Source organism: Ochotona curzoniae, unplaced genomic scaffold (assembly GCF_017591425.1).
Source record: "Ochotona curzoniae isolate NIBS_2020 unplaced genomic scaffold, NIBS_Ocur_1.0 scaffold_3208, whole genome shotgun sequence".
NCBI classification, from domain to species: Eukaryota; Metazoa; Chordata; class Mammalia; order Lagomorpha; family Ochotonidae; genus Ochotona; species Ochotona curzoniae.
In genome coordinates, this window is record NW_024467106.1 from 8,696,798 (window position 1) to 8,712,457 (window position 15,660).

The 15,660-nt window shown below is 59.8% G+C and overlaps 1 protein-coding gene across 2 annotated transcripts in view; it reads left to right on the plus strand.

Moving 5' to 3' along the window:
- DENND1A (DENN domain containing 1A) overlaps window positions 1-14,347 on the plus strand; it is a 486,903-nt gene extending 472,556 nt beyond the window's left edge. Inside the window, exons 21-24 of one of the 2 annotated variants that reach the window (XM_040963819.1) lie at window positions 996-1,084; window positions 9,973-10,098; window positions 11,659-11,917; window positions 12,398-14,347. In XM_040963819.1, coding sequence (XP_040819753.1) covers window positions 996-1,084; window positions 9,973-10,098; window positions 11,659-11,917; window positions 12,398-13,561 — 1,638 coding nt within the window. In that variant the 3' untranslated portion in view covers window positions 13,562-14,347. The remainder of the gene's footprint in view (window positions 1-995; window positions 1,085-9,972; window positions 10,099-11,658; window positions 11,918-12,397) is intronic. The other variant, XM_040963820.1, reaches the window with a different exon arrangement.
- Window positions 14,348-15,660: the final 1,313 nt, after the last annotated feature.

The window sequence follows — 15,660 nt, forward strand, 5'->3', positions numbered from 1 at the left end:
TCCCCCTTTGGTGCCAGCACTGTGCAGGACCTGTGTTACCCAGCCTTCACCTTCAGGGAAAGAACCCATGGGAAACAGCTCAGGTGGTCATGTGCCCTGCCCGGCCCTGCCTGTCCGGGACATTGAGCCCCCAATGCCAGGATGCCACCTCACACTTATTGACGACGGAACTCACAGATCAGCGCCCACAGCCCAGCTCCCACCTCATCTGTCCCTCTCTGGCAATGACTGTGCCAAGTTTAAAGCCACGTGATTGCAGCACAGTCTAAGAAGGGCCGATGTCCCCTGAGCACATCTGAGCCCAGCGGCCAGCGTAGGCTCTGCGGGGGCCCACAGCTTGGCTTTTAGATGCAGTAAGTCTGAAGGACCCACCTCGTCACTGCCTACCTCCCAGCTCACCTGCACCTGTGACCAAAGCCACATAACATGTACAAAAAGTGGCCCAGGGATGCCAGAAAGCAAACATAAAATGTATAGATTAGCAATCCTACTGATACTATTTGCTTTTCTCCCTGTCATCTAAAGAAGACAATAAGCTTCCTGAAATTCAGCCATAAAGGCAGCAGAGGAGGCAGCACAGGAAAGCGGGTCCCCTCAAAGGCCCTGGGTTCTAAGCATGTGGCTGCTGGGAGCCCCAGGAAGGCCAGGCAGGATCTGCCACTTCCATGGGTCTCTTCCTTCAGGGTCCCATGTGGGCGATCCCTCACCACACCCACCCCACAGCCATTTGAGGAGGCTGGCAACACAGAGACGCACACTCACTCTCCACGAGAACCGCCCTGACATGAGTGAGCCACATCGTCCCAATTAACACCCCCCCGTGCTGTGAATTAACTGCCTGTGTGTTCACATGTGTGCGGCAGGCGGGGCCTTAGCAGTCGGCACCTGGAAGGTCCCTAAGCATTTCATTGGGGGGCACACACCCAGATCTTCCAGAAGATTCCTGCCTGGCCTTTCTCCCACACTCACCACCTCTTGGGCATCCTCCATCCTAGGTGCGCCCACCTCGGCCACACGTGGTCAGGAGACCGAAGAGCAATATCCCAGCAGACGGCCGAAGGACATCAGTGTCCAGCCCTGAACAGTGAGTAGCCAGCCGCTGCCCTGGCTTCTGGTTGCAGGGACCCCTTTGGGGCTCAGGAGCAAGAGTATTGGGGTGGGAGAGGGGGTGTGGGTGCAAGCAGGTGTTTTGCAAAGAGGTGGCTTGGAGAGAGGGGCTTGCCCTTGGGGCATCGTCTTCCGCCCCTTCACTCCTTCGTTCTGATTGTTATACTGGTGAGCGGTCCCACAGGTTGGAAAGCTGGGCTGGGCTTGTGGTGTCCGGACGGGCCCCGGGGGCACCCAGACAGGCTCAGGCTTCTAACACCGCTATGCAGTGTGTAGATGAGGGGGTCAGGAGGCTGGCCAGGGACGCCAGCTGCTGAATAAGGGGCCCAGTGGCTCTCACGGTGTTTGTAGCTCAGCTTTTATACGAGTGCTTGAATACACTGAAGGCAGTGTTGGGTTGATGTTGGTGCTGGAAGAACCGTGCCTCGCTGGTCATCGCTGATGTTCTCCACGAGCTTTCTGGAAGCCCTCTGATACACAAGTCTGTCCTGACCTGGGCCCACCCCACCCGGGCCTCTCAGGGACTACACCCAGCACCTGGCACAGACACAGCTCAAGTCACTTGCTGAGCGGCTGAGCGTGCAAGGCAGGTGTATCAGCCATGTCCAGAGGCTGAGCTACCTGACACGTAAAGCCAGACCATACACAGCCAACACCTGGGTCCACAGCTGTCTGGGGAAAACAGCACCACTTCCCTTAATCTGGCCCCCTCAGGCCGCCGGGTTTAAGGCGGTATGTGTGTATGGGGGTGGGGGGGGGTGCCACAAAGGGACCTGGAGGCCTTTGGGTGCAAAGGGAAAGCCCCCGTATCAGCCCTGCTTCCCGCCGGTCTCACAGGGTTCAGAAAGCAGCTTACAGCTAGAAAGGAAGATACAATTCTGGCAGACCACACGGGCGCCGGACGCCAGGGCTTCCCCAGGATTCTCCACCCTCCTCGGGGGTCCTGCTGGAGGCTTTTCATGGGAGGGAGGAGCCTTCCCCACAGCGCTCGAGCTTTGCCAGGGATGTGCGTGAGTGTGTGAGGAGTTTGGGAGAGGGCACTCTTCAAGTTGGGTGTAGGTTTGAGCTCTGCCCAGGGGGTGCTGGGACAGGTGAGGGCTTTTTCCCAGGCCTTGCCTGGCATGGATGCGGACTGCCCCCTTGTGGTGAGAAGGCAGCAGTGTTCCTGGGATCCCAACTTTTCTGCTCTGAAGGGGAATAGACCTGTCTCTCAAGTCATTCCTTCCAAGGTAGACTGGACTGGGCTGCAGGGTCACGGGGCTGCAGCTGTGGCACTTCAGACCCCTCCCCAAGACCTGTGCGCTGCCCAGATCACCCAGACGCCACCCTAGGCTGGATACCCCACCCTTGCCACCCCCACCCCAGCCCCGTCGCCGGGTTTCCCAGGCAGGATGACCCACTGTCGGGAGATGCCTGCTGAACAACCGGTACGGGAAAAGCCCGTTTTCCTCTTTCTTGCCTGAACTGCGGCGGCAATTGCTCTGAGTCTCTTTGGATGGCGAATCCTGCCTTAGTTTCATTCCAGCATGTGATTGTTCCCTGTTGTCTGAGTGGAGGGTCTGCTGCCCCCACAAGGCCAGGGCCGCTTGTGGCACAGCCCACAGGCCTGTCTCCTGGGCTGGCCGCGTCACCCCCACGCCCCAGCGCAGCCTCCCAGCAACACTCAGATGTGCTTTGTCTCGACTATCATCAGCTCCAGCTGGCAAGACCAACTTCTTAAAACACAGGAAGCATCCAGCGGAAAATATTTTAATAAAACAGACTCCTCATAAAAATACTGTTTGGGGGTTTGGGGATGGGGGGCGGGGGACGGGCACAGCTCCACCAACCTGCCAGAGACGGAAGCCCCCAGCGGGCGGAGCCAGGGCGGCGGGGGCCTGGGGTGGGCGTGCTGCCTCGGTGCCTGGCCCTTTCATCTGGCGTGGAATTTCTGGAATCACTGATGTGTATCTCCTCTGAGACTATCGACATGCATCTGGAACTCGGAGACACAGGCCGCGGCAGAAAGGCGGGAACTTTCCAGTGGAGAAGGAAGAACCGGGCCCCAGCTCTCACTTCCGGTCGGGCATGACCTTGCAACCAGCAAATGGGGCCCCTTGAAGAGGCTTGACGGCCTGGGCCCACAGCTCTCCAACAAGCCCATCACAAAATCTCGTCTCTTCTCTCTGGCCCTCGCTCTCCTGTGCGTCCACGTCTCCGTCCACTCATTAAGTAAAAACCCCACGGACGTTTTTTTTCTCTTGTTCTTCCCAACATGACATTTTTTGGTCATCTGCTACACCTGGGAGAAGACACACCCTGTGTTCCGGCTGGCACACGTGGGTGGATTCACACTCAGGCTCCGTCTCCGGGGCAGCACTGGCCACACCTGTGGTCACCCAGGGCAGGGGAGGCGCTCAGGTTCATCAGGGAGGGGCTGTGGGTCACAGGCTGGGCAGCAGGAAGTAAACCGAGCCACACTGCTAGAGTCCAGGGTTCACCCCGTCCAACCTGTGCCCAGAAAAAGCCAGCAGCCAGCTGGGAAAGGTGGCACCATGCTCGGACCCATCGCCGACGGAGTGCACCCTGAGGCCAGGACAGAGTAGCTGCCACCCCCACCCACCACAGCTTGTCTCTGCAGCCCAGAGGGAGCAGTGAAGGACCACCTTCTGGGTGGTCCAGGGGCGTGTAGGCAGTGGTGACAAATCTCAGAGGGACCCTAGCCCAGCTCCTCCACCATATACCTCATCTCCTGTGAGCAAGACCCAGGGCGCGGCCCCGCTCTTGCGAGGGCCTGGACTGTCCACCATCCCGGGCAGCTATGGTCCACATCCAGTTCCTGTGTCCCCACTCCTCCCTGCAGCGAGATCCAGGCAGGCGCTGCTCTCCCGTGGGGAATGACAAGCTTGTTCTGGCCAACACTCCGACACTTCTGTCATACAGCCGCACCCGCCGTGTCTGTGACCACCACTCTGCTCTGTTTGCCCCAGCTTTGCCACGACCTCCCAGGACCTGGCCTCATCCAGGGAGCATGTGCTGTCCCGACTGTCGGTGACCGTACAGGACCCCACTGTGTGTGTGTCCAGGGTCCACCTGGCCATGCCCCTCGTGTTGACTCTTTAGAACAGCTCCCAGTTCTCATTCATTAAAAGAGACACCAAAGAAACTATAGGAAGTTATATGGTCCATCATCTGAGACCATACATAAGGCAGTTTGCATAAAAGCCACACCACTAGCTCCTCCCTAGAGCCTGGGGCAGTGGGGCTTGGGGACATGTAGCTGAGGGCAGAGGCCGCTCGTGGGCTTTGCTGTTAGTGTCTCCCCACAGCTCAGGGACTGCAGAGTCTGGAAATTGTTCCACTTAACGCTGGCTCAAGCCCCTGCAAGGTGGGACTGCAACGAGAAGCTGCCTGCAGCCTAGCTCTGCCGACCCCTTTTGGCTCTCTGTCCTGGAGAAACATGGCGTGGGGCTCTTGCCTGTCAGAAGGATTCCACCCTCCTCAAGGTCAGGGCTAGGCACGTTGATGACCATCCCATTGCTTCCAGCTGGGGTCAGAGTGATCGGTGACATGGGTGGTAGCCCAGGGTGTGGGCAAGACCTAGCCCAGCCTGCCCACTTTGCAGCATGAGGCACTAACACCCAAGGAGCCTGGCTTAGGAAATTGCCCACGGGGGGCTCCAACACATCCTCAGTGGGCAGGGCCTGTAGCCTACTCCTGGCCCCCAAGCCCACTCCTCTTCTACCTGCACACCCCCCATGGTACCTGGGCTTCCAGGACACTGTGTGGCTGGCCCTAAAACTCGTGGTTTTACAGCTTGCATCTCCCATGTGCACCTGCATGCTCCTGGGCAAGGGCCCTATGACCCACCACACACACACACACACACACACACACACACACACACACACACACACACACAGATTCTCCCACTCCCCAGCCACAACCTAGCCCAGGCCTCTGCTCAGAGGTATTTTCTGGGTGCTTGAATGAACAATGGGTTCAGTGAAAGTGAGATGCCACTTCTAGCCTGGCACCCCAGAGGTGGGGTAGGAGTGCCAAGGAGCCACGGATGTGTGAAGATCAGCCTGAGTGCCAGGTGTGCTCAGCATGTGGATCTGAAGCTGCCAGCCCCTGCCTTGCCCTACCTACCCCTCAGCCCCAAGGAACAGGGCTGCAAGATGCCAGTTGGGCCCTGGGCTGTCTCAGCCCTACCCCCTGGCAGGCCGCCAGGACCCACTCCCCAAACGGCCAGGAGTCCAAACAGCCGAGCGAAGGTCACAGGCCCAATTAGCGAGACGAGATGCCCCTGACCCGCCTCCCACCTGCCTCCTCCCAGAGGCTTCTGGGTCCTGGAGATGAAGCCAAGCCTGGAACCAGACACAGAGCCTGCATCTAGCCAGAAAAGCAAGGGGCTGCCCAAGAAGCCCCCAGCCCACCCTTCCTGCAAGATGTCCCCAAGGATCCAAAGCAGCTCCAGGAAGTCCCAAGATCCTCCTGTCTCCAGCCACCCCGGCCACTGGGAGGGAAGGACTGTTCACAGGAGTGGCCACCGTCCCTCTGCCCAGGGGAGTGCAGTCTAGCTGGAGACACAGACCTGCAAGGAAGAGCAAGGCGCCTGCCCTGGAGACACCTGTGACTTTAGACACCTCCAGAGGGCCAGCCCAGCACAGCCCAGCACCCCACCTCTCCTGGATCCCAGGATGTCATCTCTCCAGTGGATGCCACGTGCCCGGCACTCTCACACATGTTGTGTCAGTTGAACATTCCCACCCCTCCCCCCACAAGAATTTCTACAACCGGGCACAGGCCCATGCTCCCTCTGTGGCTCCTGAGCCACGCTTGTTCCCCCCGAGACCCTCCGAGGTGTCTCTTATTTTTAAAAAATTACTTCGGGTCAGTCATTTGATAGCTATTAGGACACTGCTTGGGGAGCAGGGGCCCCTCGGAGGGCCTGAGACCAGGTCCCAGCTCTGCTTCTGATGCAGTTTCCTGCCCGTGCCTGCACCTGAGAGGCAGGAGATGGGTCAAGGACATGGGTCCCTGGCATCCCTGTGGCTTGGGTAGAGTTCCCAGCTCGCAACCACAGCCTGGCCCCGCCCTCAGCAGCTGGATTCATTTGGGGAGTGAACCAGCACATGAAAAGATCTCTTGTCTTTAAAATAAAAATAACTAGAATTTTGTAAAAATAACAAAGAAAAAATGTTTAAGAGACAGAGAGGGGCAGAGAGCTTCCACCTGCTGGCTCACTCCCCAGATGCCAGCAGCAGCAGCTGGGGCAGGGCCAGCTAAAGCCAGGAGCTACGAACTCTGAATTTTCTGCATGGGAAGCTGGAATTAGGGATGCAACTAGGGTGCAAAGGTGGGCACTTTAATACAGGATGTGGCCGTCTCAAGCCATGAGTTAACTGTGAACAATTGGTCACCTCATTTTTTTTTAAATTCTGTACCTACTGAAGGGATGGTCTACAGTGCTGGCCCTGTACAAGGCTGTGGAGAGCAGCCGGTGGGACTCAGATGGTCCCAAAAGGCTGAGATGTGCCCAGCTCCGGGCACCCATCCTGGCCAGGGCCAGCCCTGCGTGGGGGACAGTCACCTGGAATGATCTTGGCTGGCAGATGGACATGGCTCAGATGGTGCTTGCAGATTTGCTCTGCACTGGGCAGTGTGCAAAACCCCTGATGTTCACCATTTGTGAGCCCTGTGGTATCCCTATTTTTACAGGGAAGTTGAGGTGCAGGCAGGCAGGTGTGGCCTGGATAGGGGAGGGGAAGGCGCACTAGACCCTGACCTTAACCTGGGCCTGTCCCTGCTCATCAGCTGCCCCCGCCCGCCACCCCCCCCCAGCCTCATCCTGGAGGGCCACAGTGACAGCTGTGCCCTCAGCAGAGTGACCGCCCCACATGCTGGGGCGAGTGGGTCCTGTAGGGGGTGACTGCCCGCTCCCCTCCCAGGCCTGCCTGGGCTGCTGCTGGGTTTTTTTTTTTTTTCCTACCCATCTTTGTCTCAAGTACATTTAAATGTCAATTAAATTTGAAATATCTACATTTGTCAGCATTTCATTTCGGGCCAGCGTGACGTGCTGCTGATTTGTCCACACGATGTGACACATGAAAAAAAAAAAAAAAAAGGAAAGAAAAGGAACTCGGAGAGATGCAGATCTTCCTCATTAAAAACTAAGGCAGCGCGATCCCGGCGCGGCGCGTAACACAGAACCCGGCCCGCCGCTGACGCCCGTGTGTCTGACATGGTATTTAAAAAGGAACGGCCTCGCCTGTCACCACTGTCACACGTGCGTACTACCCGGCGACACGTTAAACCAAACATTAGAAAGGGCTCCCGAGTCCCTCGCATGGGAACTCCGCACCGAGACGAGGTGGGCAGAGGTGGCGGTGGCGGCCGTGCGAGGGGGACACGCTGGGGTCTGGGCGGTGATGGACAGCGGCCCTCTCTGGCCCCCTCCCCGAGCCGCCGGCGGCCCTGGCAGGGCAGCCGCATCCGCAGCGACCTGCCTTTGCGTAGACAGCCCTTTGTGTGCTGAGAGCCGGGCCAGTGGTGGGTGGCAGACCGCAGGGTAGTCGCTGAATTGGGTTAATGAGGGAAGAGTTACAGTAGGGTTTTTTTTTTTTTCTCCTTCACGAATTCTGCCTTAAGCTAATAAAAAATTTAAACCTGGACGTTTTCGACGGTTCATCCTTTATCTGACAAATATCTGACTGTTTCGTAGGAGAACATGAACAGCTGAATTTAAATAAGTTTATTTGGAAGTTGGGGCAGGGGAGGCAGCAGCGGAGGGCCATGCTCTGGCTTTTCATGATTTCGGATCCAGGGCCTGGCCTTTGGTTGCTGTGTGATCCCAGGCGAGGAGCGTCCCCTCTCTGAGCTCTGGCCTCTTTGCAAAGCAGGGCTGAGGGGAGGAGTTAGTGAGGAGCTGGCCAGGCCGTGCTCAGCCTCACCTACCCACGCCAGCATTGCCCCCTGGCTTCCCGGGTGACAGGTGGTGCATTCCAGAGACACCCAGGTCCCCCGTGCCCTACCCGCCCCAGTGCACACTGCTCCCCCAAACCCCTTCATAATGATGCCAGCATGGGAGGCACTGGGGGGGTTTCCTCGGGGACCTGACACAGCAACAGCAGCTCCACTAAGGAGCCTCGTTCAAGGCGCTCTGGCTGCTGTGACATTGCCACGTGCATGACCCTGGCCTAGGTCACACCTCAAGTGGTCAGCACAGCCAAGGGGGCTAGATCAGGCCCAGGTACCCCCAGGTGGGTGCAGGGGCCTAAGCGCTTAGACCATCTCTTTATTTTTTTAAGATTTTAAGATTGTATTTATTGATTTTTATTAGAAAGTCAGATTTGCAGAGCGAGGAGAGACAGAAAGATCTTCCTTCCGCTGCTTCACTTCCTAGTGGCCTCAATGGCCAGAGCTGAGGACTCTAGCCACTAGGCTGCCACGCTGGGCCCTTGAACCATCTTCTGCTGCTCTCCCAGGTGCATTAGCAAGAAGCTAGCTCAGAAGTAGAGCAGCCAGGATTTGAACCGACACCTGTATAGGATGCCAGCACACAGGCAACTTGCTTAGCCTGTGCTATAGCACTGCCAGCCCCAGGTCTCATGAGATTGGGTATGAGGGGACATGTTACCCTGTCCTGAAATAGAGGTCTAGGCTGACCAGAGAGGGTAGAGGTGGCCCATTCAGACACTCGTGTCTACCCTGTGGTGCTGCACTTCACCGTCACCTCCCTGGGGGACCTCAGGGCAACAGAGACCAAGGAGGACGTGGGCTCCCCACAGTTGGAACGGAGACCTGCCCTGCTCAGTGTGGCCCGGTCTAGCACGTGATTTCTGGAGGACCCGCATGGAGGTCCCGTGTGTGTGTGTGTGTGTGTGTGTGTGTGTGTGTGTGTGTGTGTGTGTTCACAGCGGGGAGGGCTCACGGGGGACTGACCAGGGAGATGAACTTCTTAGAACTATGAATATTTCTCGTGTCACAGATGACAGGGCCTTTCGGAAGAGGCGTGGGGGGGCTTCAGAGTGTGGCCGCCGGCAAGGCGCGGGGCGGGGGGCCTCCTCACACGCACCCCTCTGCACAGTTTTCTTTCTTTTCTAACTTCTGTCTCCCTGATCGCCAAAGCCCACGAGCCCCCCCCCCCATTGTGGAACAAAGGGAAGCGGAGGGAGAGGGCACCGCATCCCACTGGCTCCCAGCCACGCCCCCACAGCCCTCACAGGAGCACGGTGTGACCCCCTGGCGCAGACCTTCCATCTTTCTTCCTGAAGACTTAGTCATTTGGAAGGCAGAGTTAAAGAGAGAGACATCTTCTGTCTGCTGGTTCACTGCCCGGATGACCACAACAGCTGGGGCTGGGCCAGTTCCAAAGCCCAAGATCGCGGTACTCTAGCTGGGCATCCCATGGGGGTGCCAGGCTCAGGCACCTGAACCATCTTCTGCTGCTTTTCCCAGATGCGTGAGCAAGGAGCTGGGTTCGAAGCAGGGCAGCCAGGACCCAAACCGGCGCTCATATGGGACGTGAGCAGTGGTTTTATCTGCTGTGCTGCGACACCATGCCCTGTTCACGTTCCCTGGAGACTTCATATTTCTTTCACAACTATCCTCCACATGGAACCTGTGGGGAGGCCGGGGGCCAGCTGTCGCATTGCACCTCTGTCTCCTGCCCCGTCCATTCTGACTGCCGATGCCCCGGGCTGCCTTACCTGTTAACGTTCCCGTGGCAGGCAGAGCAGTGAGGGACACCCAAGGGCGCGCCCGGGGCTGGGGGCAGCACAGCACCCCACCTCATGCCCTAACTGCACACAGCGGCGTCTTGCCTCCCCGCCCCACCCTCCACACCCCCTAACTGTCTGTTTTCTCTCTCCCTCCGGCCAGCCTGGTAAAGCCCTCGCGACACTATGCCGTCTTCCTGTCCGAGGACTCCTCTGACGATGAGAGCCCGCGGGAAGAGGGCCCCAGCGCTGGCTTCGGCGGCAGCTTCTTCTCTGCTCCCTTCGAATGGTCTCTCCTTGCTTCTCCCGCTTGCTCAGTGCGGTGACCACCAGGGGCTGTGGAGGGCGTGGGGAGAAGCTTGCTGCTACCTGCTGTGTGTGTGTGTGTGTGTGTGTGTGTGTGTGTGTGTGTGTGGTGGAGTGGGAGCTGCTGCCCCCCAAGGCCCTGTGTCCAGTTCACCGGGGGCCACGCCAGCCCTGTGGGCCTCCTCTCGGCCAGTGCTTCCATCAGCCCCTGAGGGGCCTAGACGGTGAATGAGTGGGGTGATAGGAGGTCCCTGCTGGACTGGAATGGGTCTGAAGCCTACAACATGCTGGGCCCCATCAGAGATTAAGTGAAAAGAACCTTCTAGCATAGGAAGTATGTGAAACACGGGCTGCCTGGCTTTGCCAAGATACTGTCTGTTGTTCCAGCTGTGAAGAGCAGCGGGGGGGGGGAAGGGGCGGCCCCCCACCGTTGGACTGTTGTCCCTGCAAAGGGAGACCGCCCTCCACCCAACGCCGCCTTCAGGCAGCCAGGCATTTCCAAGGGGAGATCTCCTGCCTGAGGTCCAGCCCCGCATGCTCTCTGCCCGACTCCCATCCTCCACCTGTGACCGGACTGTCGGGGCAGGCCTGCGAGTAGTTGGAAAAGACCTGGCCAGACCCAGCTCTGTGCGGCCTCGGCAAAGGACCCTGGGCCTCCCTTCCCCGGGAAGCATGCCAGCTTTCTAAGTTCTTGGTCACAGGGAACGATGGCGCTGCGGCGATTTCTCAGGCCTGGCTTGCGTTTCTGCCTCACCCTCACGCACTGTGTGGCCCTGGGTCAGTTACTTCACTTCCCTCAACTTCCGCTTCCTCCTCTGTACGGCCAGGTGCAAGTCCTTCTTGGCGGCTGCTTGCTTTGCTCTGGTCATAACAGTACAACCTGACAAGGTCCCTCCCTGGGGGAGCGGTGTGAGCCGGCTCTTGACCAGAAGGTGGCGCCCTGTCCGTCTCCACCAGCCCCAGCCTCCTGGTTGGAGGAGGTGCTCTCTGGGTCGCCATTAGGGGTCAGGCTGCACCAGGCACCAGCTCCCCATGTGGCCAACGGGGTCCTGGGGTTCAGGACAGTGGGAAAGGCAGGCTTTGTCCCCAGCTCTCGGCTGGGCTGCGAGGTTCTGGTTTGAAAAGGGTCAGAAAGTTGTGGGCACACAGCCCACGTGCCGGCCACACCGTCCCAGCAGGCCACCAATGATTGGTCACCTCCATCCACAGACTGCCCAGGGCAAGTGCCTTAACTCAGTTCTCAGCAGCCATGTCTCCTTTTGGTTACCAAATGCAGGAACAAGGTGGGGCCAGGAGCCCACCAGCCTGCCTGTGACTCTCCCTCCTCCATCTGATTCCCCTTGCCCGCTGTGTGACAGGACTCATGGCTTGGGGGCTCCCACCACCACCACCGCAGTTCCAGCAGGAGCCAAAGCCAGCTGCCAAGGCTCACGCCAGGCGGGTCAGAGCATCCAGGTTCCAGTGCATGCGGGAACCACCACCCTGCCCCAGCCCCGGCCACCCTGGTGTGAACTGCAGCCAGCTCTCTCTCCTCTCCTCCCAGGCCACAGCCCTACCGGACACTCAAGGAGTCTGACAGCGCAGAAGGCGAGGAGGCCGAGAGCCCCGAACAGCGGACGCGGGCGCCCCAGGTCCCTGGGCCCGCCCCTCCTGACCGCGCCGCCAGCATCGACCTGCTGGAAGACGTGTTCAACAGCCTGGAAATGCAAGCCCCCCTTCAGCCGCTGGGCCAGGCCAAAAGCCTGGAGGACCTTCGGGCCCCCAAGGACGCGATGGAGCAGCCAGGCACATTTGGTTACCAGGTACTAACGGTGTGGGCTGGGGGACACTGGCCCTGGGGGGAGGGCGTTTCTCACTGAAGCAGTACCGCCTGCAGCGGCACACGAGACCCAGAGCAAATCAGTAACTCTCCCAAGGGCAGTGGCCGAAGCTCAGCCCTGGGATGAGCACTACAGAAGATGCTAGAATCTACTAGAAGTTAGTAACCACCCCCACCAATGTGTTCCAGCCCCCGCTCCCCTAGACACTCCTCCCCCCCCCCAGAGTTTCCTCCATCACACAACTGCCACCAGACCCAAGCACTCACATGGGCCCTTCTACCAGGAATAGGGGCATCCAGGCCTGAAACAAGGGCCTGACTTCCCGGAAGCCCTGGGAAACCTACACGGACCCTGGAACTCCCATCACCACACCCTGAGAAGCAGAGCGGTCCTGGCCCCAATACTGGGCGTACATCCTGGTTCAGCCCCATGGTCACTGCCTCCTCCATGCCCTCCCCACAGAGGCTGGACCTGGGCAGGAGTGAGAGGAGCCTCGGGCTGACGATGCCCCTAAAGCTCACCCACCCTTACAACAAGCTCTGGAGCCTGGGCCAGGACGACATGGCCATTCCCAGCAAGCCCCTCACCGCCTCCCCCACGAAGCCCTCGCCCCAGCTGGGCAGCTCCCCGGCCCTGCCCCTTGGGCCCCGGGATCAGGACGGCATCTGGAACCCTGGCAAGAGGGAGGCGGCACCCACCGCAACTCCGGGCAACATCACCATCCCCCGGCCGCAGGGCAGGAAGACCCCCGAGCTGGGCATTGTGCCTCCACCACCTGCCACTCGCCCGGCCAAGCTCCCAGCTGCCAGCCTCTCAGAGGCACCGCCTGCCGATGGAGACCACCGGGCAGCCCTGAGCCCCGCCCTGTTCCCAGGTCTGCTCCCCAGCGCCCCCCAAGGCCCTCTGGAACTGCTACCTCCGCTCAGCCCGGCCCCAGGGGCTGCGCCTACAGGTAGCGACCCCCTGCTGGCCCTCCTGGACCCACTCAACACGACCCGGTCAGGCTCCCTCCTGCCCCGCACTAACGCCCAGTGCACAGCCACCCCCTTCGCCCCCCAGTTCAGCTTCCCCACTGCAGGAACTCCAACCACCTTCCCACAGCCACCCCTTAACCCATTTGTCCAGCCCATGCCAGCCCCTCCGCCCACACTGCCCCTGCGACCCTTAGCACCCGGGCCTTTTGGGATGCCACCCGCAACCCTGGGGCCAGCTTTCCCACCCAGTCTCCTGCTATCTGGCTCTGGTTTCTGCACCCCTCACCGATCTCAACCCCACCTCTCCGCCCTCTCCATGCCCAACCTCTTTGGCCAGGCACCCATGGGTGCCCACACTAGCCCCCTACAGCCACTTGGCCCGCCGGCAGCTGCCCCATCAAGGATCCGAACACTGCCCCTTCCCCGCTCCAGTGCCAGGGCTGCAGAGGCCAAGCAGGGGCTGGCCCCGAGGCCCACAGACACCCCACTTGTGCCTGCTAGACCCTCTCAGGGCCTGGAGCCGGCCCTGCAGCCCTTGGTCCCCCAACAGGCCAGAGACCCCTTTGAAGATCTGTTACAGAAAACCAAGCAGGATGTGACAGCTGTGGGCTCGGTGGAGCAGCTCCGGAAGCAGTGGGAGACTTTCGAGTGAGCTCGGCTGGCCCTCAGCCTTCCCAGCCGCCCTCTCCGTCCCTCCACACTGCCCACTTGTGGGCTCTGGCCCTGGGCCTAGCCCACCCTGCTGCCAACCCCTCCTGGCACCCGACGGGGCCTTGCACTGAAGAGCTCAACTGGGTCAGGGTGCCGAGTCTCCCCTGGAGAGGCTGCACTCAGCATGGGCACCACATGGAGTAAGTGCCCCCCTCACCAGCTGGAAGGCCTGCCTGGCCCTCATGAGCAATACATAGTCTCGCCTTCATGAGTCTTCACCCCGACCCCCAAACTCCTCTTGTGTCTGGGGTACAGAGAGGTCTTGGGACCCTTTGTGATGGCGAAATCCCAGCCACTGCCAGCCCCACGTTGGGGCCAGGAGTGCCAGCCGCTGTGACTTGGGAGACACCTCCTGAAGCCGAGCGTGCTGGGAGAGGACCTCGGCCCTGTCACTTCTGACACGTCGCCTCGAAGGGCAGCGCAGGCAACAGAGCCGAACTCAGTCCCCAGGCCAAGCCAACTGCCACAGACGGCCGTGGATGTGGGAGGCCCTGCTGCCCCAGGCCCACGTGGCATGGATGACCGAGGCTGCACCAGCCTGGACTTCCCCAGGCCAGCCCCGCCCCGGGCACGTGGCGCTGCTCGCCAGCACAGAAATTCCTGAGACGTCACCAAAGTAAAACCGCAGTGTTCTGTTACCATTCCTTTCATCTTTCTTTTCCTCTTTGTTTTATTGATTTGATGAACCTTGAAATCGACTCCTCTCAATAAACCACGTTCCAGCAGGGCCCGGCATTTAAGAAAACAACCCTCAGACAGACAGGAAATGAGGGGTGTTTTGACCTCATTCCTCATTTCCTATTTGTGAATGCTTAGACATGCAATCTCCCCAGGATTGTCTTGACAGGGATGGGGGTGTCCCTGAAGTCCCCTTCTCCTCCCAGGGGGCTGCTCTGTGTCTGGGAGGTGGTGGCGGCTGCTGTGGGGGTACAGGCCAGCCACCCCCACTCCATCGCTGACACGGGACGCTCTGCAGGACGGGCCGTCTCGCCCAGTCTCAGGAGCGTCCTCCAGCTGCTGGGGTGGTCATGCCAGGCCTGGGCACGTGCACCTCCCTGGCTCTCGGTCACACCCTCTCCCCATTGAGGACACACCCCCCCAGGCCCCGTTAGGGACAAGGCTGTGGCCCCTGCAGGTGCTGGAGGGGTCCCAGAGGAGCAGAAGGCACTGAGGTCCCCCTGGCTGTCTGGGGAGCTGGCAGCAGGTGCCCCACATTCACAAGGTCACAGGTGCCTCTGTCCTTGAGGAAAGACGCATCACTGCCCGCCCCACCCCCCAGGTCTGGGCTCCCAGCCATCCTGTATCCACCCCTCCTCTGGTCCTGTGCTGGCCCCTTGCTCCCCCAGGGGTGGAGGCCGGGTGCAAGGCACTTAAGCGAGGAGTCCACCCCCGACTGGCTCCCAGGTCAGCTCCCACTCAGGGCTCTGAGCCAGCTCAGGCCCTTCCCTCACAGGCAGGGCCCACAAGGGACAGGCTGGTGACACCTGCCAAGAACACAGCATTGTAATCACCCAAGCCCCTGAAAAGAACAAATTCAAAGGGACCCCTATAGTGTCATCACCTCTGCTACCAACAGCAGAGCCTCAGCCCCTGTGTTCTTGGGACCTGCGTGTTTGCAAGAAAGCCAGGACCAGACACAGCAGCCAGTGACAAAAAGACACACACACACACACTGCCCCCAACCCACCCACCAGCTGGTCCTGCTACCTCGCAGGAGCAACGACCCGGGGCTGCCCCTGCCAACAAGCCACCTGCCAGAAAATAGACCATTTTCTGGTGCAAAAAGGAGCCAGAATGCGAACATGGCTTCCTCCTAATGCCCATCTTCCTGGAGCTCTCTGAGGGCCCCTTAGCCTTGGGCACCCCGACAGCCTGCAGCCAACACGGGCTCACCAAGCCCTAGCCTGATCCTGGAAGTGCCACTCCCTTCCCCAGGGATCACGGAGAGAGCCAAGGGACAGGTACCTCCTCTGGGACAAGGACAAGAAAGCACTCCCACTCCATTGCTGGGCCTTTCTAGGAGCCAGCAAGGGTTGACCT